We start from the raw sequence: 8,468 nt of genomic DNA, 5'->3' as shown, positions 1-8,468 counted from the left end.
AAAAAATCTTTTAAATAAAGTGTATTGATGTGATCTTCAATGATTGATGAAAACTGAAAATGTTGTGCTCTTTTTTTTCAAATTCTTTGTGCAATGACAAATAACAATAGACCTACCAGGGGTTAAGTGGTAAATACATTAAAATAATAATAACTAAACAATAATAATAACAACAAAGAAAAAGAATTCAGCAGCTCAGGCAATTAAAAAAATAAAATGTACATACTGTATATCAAGAGTCTTTAAGGCAGGGGTGTCAAACTCAATTTCACTAAGGGCCACACTGGAAATGATGATCACAATAAGGGCCAGACATGTTTATTGATTTATTGACATGCTTTTATTTAATAAAAAAAGTCAATTAACTTTGTATTATTGCATGTCTCATATAGCTTTCTCCCATACAGTTTGGTTGACATAAAACCCTAAAAAAGGATCAAAATTTGCAAGGGGCCGGATTTGGCCCCCGGGCCTTGAGTTTGACACGTGCTTTAAGGCTTTGGGGTTTGTAGAGTGCTGAATAGTTTGTACGTACAAACACTTTAAATAAAGGTTTTCTGTTTAATTTAGTGAATGGGAAATTTAGATAAAATGATGAAATCCATATAATATAATACTGTTTATGTTCTAAAATGCAGAAATAAAAAACAAACAGCACACTTTTGTTGTGCTCTTTTAATTTGACATTTGTGGCCGGATGTGTTGTCATGATATGCTAATCGGTGACGCGGTCCAGTGATAAAGCGGCGCAGCGGCAGGGGGGGGGTGTAGGTAAACTGGTCGCACATGGCCGGTGGAAGTTCAGTCCGGTACTTGTGTTCTGTTCAACAAAGGAAAGCCGCTCAGAGCCCGTCGAACTAGGAATAAACTAACCCGGTGACACAACGGAGACAAACGAGGACACCTTTAATTTACTACATTTGACATAACCATTCCTACCTGTAACTAAAGGTGGTAATGTCCTCCCACGAGTAAAAAATAAAGGTGGAAGACGGTTTAGTCTACTGAATGTGGAGCGGCTAATCATGTGTTGTTGTTAGCTAAATCGAAGCTATAGTTTGAAGGGTTGTCACCACAGAGACACGAAGCCGATAGCTGAAACAGACACCGAGTGCTGCAGGCAGGCAGCCGGGTAACGTTCAATGGATCCCCAGTTGTGGTGCTGTGAGGGGGACAGGCCTGCCATCCGGAGGGCCTACCGGGACTCCAACCTGTTGAATGAGCGGGTCCTGCACGCTCTGTTGCGGGCAGAAGACAAGTACCTCCCCTCTCCCAACTACTTCAAGTGCGTCCAGAGAGAGGTGGCTCCGTACATGCGGAGGATAGTGGCTACCTGGATGTTGGAGGTGAGTTAAAGCCATGCAGTAAATGATGTTAACTTGTTGCACGCAGAGAATCGCGTTCACAGAACTGACATTTTCAAAGTTGCTCAGCTTATCTGCAAAGTTAACTGATGTGCTCGGTACAAGAAGGTCTTGGTGAGTCATTTGGAGCCGCTGGTGAATTCGGCCTCCAAGCTGCATTAATATATATATTGTAACTTCTCCAACAAATCCCAACTTGAGGAGCAGATTCAGACTGCTCGCTAGCACCTCTGCTGGTTTTGTGGAATCTGTGAAAAAGAGGAAGAGAAGGTGTAGTGTCGCCTATTGTTTGTTTTCTTTACAGGGGAACGGAATTGATGTCGAATTAGTTACAAGTTACTGTAGTGCAGTCTTGTCGATAAACGGGCAGTTTTTTTTTCTTTCTTTTTTTCTTCAGTGAGTTTTTAAACTGGTTAATGGATGTAATTCACTGGGGAGCTGCTATCAAATACATAATATAGGTTCACTATATGGCCATGGTACTAGGCCACAGTGCATATTTTCTAAGTACGTGTAGCCTGTTAAAAAGGCCCACATAACGCTGCCGTGTGTCGATGCTAACTTTAAACCGTCTAATGGAGTTGGCTCCTCTTTACTTAACTATTGTTAAAGTCATGCGCTCACATGTCAGCTTAATTAAATGCGTGGAAAGAAAAATCCAATCCACAGAGAATACATATCACAAGTCTTGGGTTAAACAACTTAAATATTACATTTTGGGAAAATGTAGCGAGCTGCAATCTATGCAGACCACGCGATGCCTTTTGTGTTGGTTTGCTGAACGTGAGGAACTTTGAGTTCTAAAGTTGTAGCCTACCTCCTATTAAGGCTCCATGGCCTCTGCATAGACCTACATTCCCTCATTTGTATATCATACAGGTCCTGGGACACCTCGATTATGAGCCTAACTATTTTGTTAATTGCGGTTTTCTGCTTGTGTTTAAGCTTGAGCCTAGATTTTAATTTATTTATATATTTTTTGTGATGCAATGACAAAACCAGACCACTAATCTATGAGATAACACTGTTTGTTTCTTGTGCTTCTGACTTTGCTCATTTAGTTTTCATTGCTACCACATAGGGCTGCATGATATGAGGAACATATCTAATTGCGATTATTTTGACTGATACTGCGATTGCAATATTATTCACCATATTGAAGGGAATGGTCATGTTTGCATCATTATTTTCATTGACTATTAAATCTTAAAAAAAATTTAAATTTATTATAGTGTTATTTAAATTTTTTTGGCGAGGATCTGTACCAAACAAAGATGTTTTCTGTAGGATAGGATTTGTAGGCCGGGACGTCTCTACAGCACCACCATACTTAATTCAGAATGGTTTGACACACATTTCGCCTTTTAACAAATATTGCGCCCCTCTGCGATTTGGATATTGCACTAGTTCATATCGCGATTAATCGTGCAGCCCTACTACCACACCCAACTGAAAACCAAAGGGCACTTCTTGGCATATGCTTAGCTTCAGCAACTGATTTATGAAAATACATGCTAACATTATGGCAGATAAGGGATACCATGTTTCCCCCTCATATAACCTAAGGTGAGAAGTGCCTGGTAGAAAACAAGTCAAATTTTAAATCCATAAAGCAAGCCTTTAACAACCCTCTAAATCTTGACAAGTCTGCTGTTGACCCTGAATAAAACCATCTGTTTGGGTTTATCTAGAGTTTGTCTCCTCCCCAGTGTTTTTTGCTGAAATATTTTCTGTTCATAACATGAACCCAAGAAAAGAAACAAATCCTCCGTATTAGTGAAACTTCAACCAGTGATGTTTGGTTGGAGTTGGTAATATCTTTTAGTTTAATAATCTTCATTCAGTCAATGAAATAGTTATGGTAAATTTGAATGCAAATGTTCTTATTTCTTGGCATAAATAACAAACTATTCCATATTCTGCCCAGTAAACATCAGTGTTTACTGCTGACGCCACTTCTTGTGATTCACTAGCCATGCCACTACATTTTTTTTTTTTTCCCCTTCTTTTCAATAAACTAATAAACTGAGTATTGTCGGGTTGACTATTGGTGCTTTCACAAAATATTTACACAATGAGGTTTTTAATAAAAAACACTGACGTCTCTCCATTAGTGCATGTATAGGTACAGAGCATGTGTGTAATTCAGGCCTGTGTGTAATAACCCAGTGAAAACATTGCAGTTTCCCCTTGTGGGATCAAAGTATATGATGATGATGATAATTATTATTGACCCGATGGAGGTCTGGATCCGTTCCTGTTTTTTCTGTCATGTATTTTTCGGACTGGATCTTGGGGTTTGCTGCATTGCCTGCCAATGCTGGTATTCAGTGACCTGTTTCTCTCTCTCTTATTTATTTATTTATTTATTTTTTTTGTAAGATTATTTTTGGGGCATTTTAGGCCTTTATTTGACAGGACAGATGAAGACATGAAAGAGGAGAGAGAGAGAGAGGGGGAACGACATGCAGCAAAGGGCCGCAGGTTGGAGTCGAACCCGGGCCCGCTGTGTCGAGGAGTAAACCTCTATATATGGGCGTCTGCCCTACCAACTGAGCTATCCTGGCGCCCTATGTGTTTTGAGGTGGTAGAACAGATTAGTTGCGTTACCTCTCTTAACCGGAGCGGTTGCCCCACGCACGCTACGGAGTATGGTTTGCTGCTGCTCGTCGGACGGCTTAAATCCAAACAAAGTCCAAATAACTGATGTTGCACCGGTCTTTTCACCAGATCCTCCGTTCCGCTTTCAGCCATGTTTACTCAAGATGACGATGATGATGCGTTGCAGCCGATGGCTCTAAATTTCACCTGCGTAATCAACATGCATTATCGCAATATAATTAAAATCTCTATCGTTGGCCAATTTTGTATCATTTCTATCGCCCATTACTAGTGTGCAGTCTCATAAGGATATTGATATCGAACCAGTATTTAATGGCAGTATTGTCGTCTGGTGTGTCTGTGCAGGTGTGTGAGGAGCAGAAATGTGAGGAGGAGGTGTTCCCTCTGGCTATGAACTACATGGACCGCTTCCTGTCGGTGGAGCCCACCAAGAAGAGCCACCTGCAGGTCCTGGGAGCCGCCTGCATGTTCTTGGCTTCCAAACTGAAGGAAACAATCCCGCTCACCGCTGAGAAGCTCTGCATCTACACAGACAACTCCATCACCCCGACTCAGCTGCTGGTAGGTCGCGTTACAGCATCGGTCTGACGTCTGGCCCACACTGAAAGACCGAGACCCCTCACACAACGACATGGATTAATACATTTAACAGGGTTGCACCACACGTTAGGAAACTCTTGCAAGATAATCTTTAGAACCATCACCACCTAGAGCTATAACACTTCCACATGTTGCTGTACAATTAACTGTCTCAGAAATAATTGCGATTAACGATATAATTATCTCTTTCAGTCAAATTTAAACAAATTAAAGTTTTTTTTGAGTGAATTCCAGGCTACATATTTTGGTTATATATCATTGTTATGTGACCCAGATGATGTAATTACACAAACATACAGCCTATGAAGTAAACTCCGCCCAACAATTACCAGTCATATCCCTTAAGACATTTGCTAATGTTGGCAATTAATTGCGGTTAAACAAAGACACAGCGGTTATGTGAAAAAAAGTACAATTATGTAATTGTGCATTAGTGGGGATAAAAAAATCCAAGGTCATCATTATGAAACCTTTTTGCCCAAGTATGTCAATGGCCTGCATTTTTGTCTGCACACTTTTGTCCAGATCAAGCTATCTCTGCAGATTGGTTTGGATTTGATGGTCCCCAGAGGATGACTTTTAATAGTTTTGGTAACCTGTGGGCTGTGTCTTGTAGCCCCCACACAAGGTCTACAACACTTGGCCTGGTCTAAGTATCTTGGAAAAAATGGCTCCATTGTCATGAAGTTCACTGTGGATAGTCCTCGTCCCCAGAGGAGGATTCCTAATGGTTCTGATGATCCTTTTGACCTTTGACCTTTCCTGCAGGGCCACATTAAAGCCACAAATCTCCACAAGCAGACAAAAAGCCTTTGTTAATCCCTGCGTCTGTCTATTTAGATCCCACTTGAACCTGTCCTTCTGCCCCCTCTCTCTGTCCACACAGCAAATGGAGCTGGTGGTTCTGAACAAGCTGAAGTGGGACCTGGCTTCGGTTACCGCTCTGGACTTCATCGAGCACTTCCTGTCCCAGCTGCCGGTTGTCAGAGAGCACCAGCCCATCCTCAGGAAGCACGCTCAGACATTTGTAGCTCTGTGTGCCACAGGTATGCATGAAACTACATACATAACTGGGGGGGGGTGTCACAAAGACAGTGACTCTTCAACTGAGGCCATCCTGGTGTGTTGTAAATATGAGTACACATGGAATAATTTAATAATTTTCTATTTGCTTTAGATTGACATAATAAACTTGTCATCCATAGTTGGAACGTTAGAGGACGGCAGTAGAGACACGGCCTTTAATCGGCGCTCATTTTGTTATTGCAGATGCATCTCCATTTATCTAATCTATTTAAAATGTAACACTTATTGATGTCAATTGATTTAGCATTTTCACAATTTCCAACGTTATGCTCGTACAAAATGTATTGTATTCTTTCATTGAACAAATTGAATCTAGATATTAGAGGCACCACTTAAAAAAAAAAAAAAAAAAAAAAAGAAAAAAAATGGCAGTTACATTTTTAAAATGCAGTTTTCTGCTGATATTTTCTTTCAACTAACATGAAAAAAATCTTAAGTGTTTTGCGATATGTCGCAGCCTTTTGCAGTGTGTTCATTGCAGCAGTTGATATTGGGCTGACGATAAAAACACTATATTGTACTTCTAACTATGGCTGGGCGATATGGAGAAAATCTGATATGATCCAATATTCTTGGATTAATGAATCATTGCATCGATTCATCCTGATGCCGACGTGGATGATTCTGCATCGATGCAGTGAACGACGATAATCGATTATTGCCTAATGATGTTACTTGGTGATTTTCTTTTTGCTGCTTTTTTAGTTTTTTTTTTGCGGTGTTCAGACTCCACTACATTCAGGAAGTGGTTTTATTTTTATTTTTTTTCAGGGCAGATGCAAAATATCTATCTCTGCTTGAATTTGTTGTTTGAAAACTATGTGAGAAATGTATATTAAATTTGAGGAGATGGCACATCGTGATGCATCGGGATATCGAATCGTATGGAATCGTTGACAGGATCATTTGAATTGAATCGTGAGACCAGTGAAGATTTGCACCCCTACCAATTACCTCATGTCAATATTGCTATAATATTGTAGGGTTGACAATTGGTGCTTTTACAAAATATTTTCGCATCACATTTGAGATAAGTCTGGTAGTTGCATCCCTTCACTGTCATGCAGCCTTTAAAACCAGGAAAAGACTACGCTAAAGCCACATTACAATATCCAAAATCTAAGATGATATCTAGTATCGTATCATGATATTGCCTCACTTAATTAAACCTCTTTTGAATTCTCAGTGTTTTGGTTCTCTTTATTGTCACTCGCTGTTTTAAAATGTGCCATATTAACGTGGAGTTCCCTTGTGATGCTGTGCAGATGTTAAATTCATCGCCAGCCCTCCGTCCATGGTGGCAGCGGGCAGCATGGTGGCGGCTGTGGAGGGCCTGCAGATGAGAATGGTGGGCACGAGCATGATGTCTAAGAAACTGACGGAGCAGCTGGCACAGATCATCAGGAGCGACCCGGTGGGTACATCTGGCCAGGACACGATTAGTGCACACACAATCAGTACGCTTACATGCACGTAATATTCCGGTTTTCCACCGGCGGTGGCAGACTTTTTTTAACAGTACATACACAGCCTCCCTGATTCATTCCTTCAACCAGCTTCTTCTTGCTTCGTCGGCGTTGCGATGTTTGCGCGTATCCAAAAACCTGTTGATATCCAAGTCTTTCATAATGTGTAAAAGTAGCGGTGGTTCTCTTCGTTTGAGCATCATCTCTACTGCAGCCAGACTCACTTGAACTGTTGGCTGGCTGGTTTGTGTTCAGCAACCATAGCAACACGCAGAGATGACGCAAGTCATAAACTGTTGCATACATAGAAATAGAGTTGATCGATGTCATTTCTATGGATGCATATTCCGAATGCACTCTATACATGTCCAAAGAATACCTCTAAATGCTGAATAACACCGAATAACAAGGTGAATAACAAGGCATTATTCGGAATATGCTGACCTGAATCAAATTCTGAATAATAGTAGAATATTAGTGTGCACGTACTCACTGACACTCTCTGAACTAAGATCCTCTAATTTTCATTAACCTGATTTCTTTCTTTCTTTCTTTCTTTCTTTCTTTCTTTCTTTCTTTCTTTCTTTCTTTCTTTCTTTCTTTCTTTCTTTCTTCTTCCTAGGACTGTCTGAGGGCGTGTCAGGAACAAATTGAGTCGCTGCTGGAAACCAGTCTCAGACAGGCACAGCGACCGCAACACTCGGTTACCATGGAGACTAAGAGCATCAGTGAGGAGCAGGACGTCTCGACGACGCCCACAGATGTCCGGGATATAAACATCTGACGGAGAGCCGCCAGCCGCGCTGCTGGAGGAGGAAAGAGAAGCACGTGGAGCTGCTGACGTGGACGCTCGTCTTCGACCAATACAGAGGCACACGTGTGGCGTGTACTCTGGAGCGCTCACGAGAAACTGGACTCAACGTGTCGGGACAGTCTGAACTGTGGCTGGGGACACAGTCACGTCCAGGACGTTGAAAACCTTTTTAAAACTGGAATTCCGAGAACACTCCAAAGAGTAATGTCTGTCAAGTGTTTCTTCTTATTGGTGGGCAGCAGTTGGACGCACCCACCAACGAGCTGTTTAAAAGGCCTAGAAGGCTCATCTGAACCCACCCCCTCCTCCCAAAATTGAAACTGTAGGCTCAGAGACTCAGTGGCGGTTCTAGACCATTTCAAATGGAAGGGCCAGGCTGGGGCCAAATGTGATTTTTTTTTTTTAGAGGTACCAAATAAAAGCACAAGTGTTGCATACCACCAACCTTCCACAGGTTTGGTTTTTACAAAAGACTAATAATACACATGTATAACAATAAACACAAAAACACTCATA

The 8,468-nt window shown here is 41.3% G+C and overlaps 1 protein-coding gene across 1 annotated transcript; it reads left to right on the top strand.

The window, feature by feature from the left end:
• Positions 1 to 765: 765 nt before the first annotated feature.
• Positions 766 to 8,468, top strand: LOC120564651 (G1/S-specific cyclin-D1-like). Its single transcript, XM_039809813.1, has 5 exons — positions 766 to 1,346; positions 4,332 to 4,547; positions 5,473 to 5,632; positions 6,938 to 7,086; positions 7,761 to 8,468. The coding sequence occupies exons 1-5, from the start codon at positions 1,143 to 1,145 to the stop codon at positions 7,920 to 7,922; spliced, it is 891 nt and encodes a 296-aa protein (XP_039665747.1). The 5' UTR covers positions 766 to 1,142; the 3' UTR covers positions 7,923 to 8,468.

Source organism: Perca fluviatilis, chromosome 8, assembly GCF_010015445.1.
Source record: "Perca fluviatilis chromosome 8, GENO_Pfluv_1.0, whole genome shotgun sequence".
NCBI lineage: Eukaryota > Metazoa > Chordata > Actinopteri > Perciformes > Percidae > Perca > Perca fluviatilis.
The sequence above is the reverse complement of the archived record's forward strand: the minus strand, read 5'-3'. Positions and strand labels throughout refer to the sequence as shown.

Bases quoted from the DNA above. Each gene is read 5' to 3' on its own strand.
- LOC120564651 (XM_039809813.1), top strand. From the start codon at position 1,143: ATGGATCCCCAGTTGTGGTGCTGTGAGGGGGACAGGCCTGCCATCCGG. The intron at 4,548-5,472 runs GTAGGTCGCGTT...CTGTCCACACAG, and splicing joins TCACCCCGACTCAGCTGCTG to CAAATGGAGCTGGTGGTTCT. The intron at 5,633-6,937 runs GTATGCATGAAA...GATGCTGTGCAG, and splicing joins TGTAGCTCTGTGTGCCACAG to ATGTTAAATTCATCGCCAGC.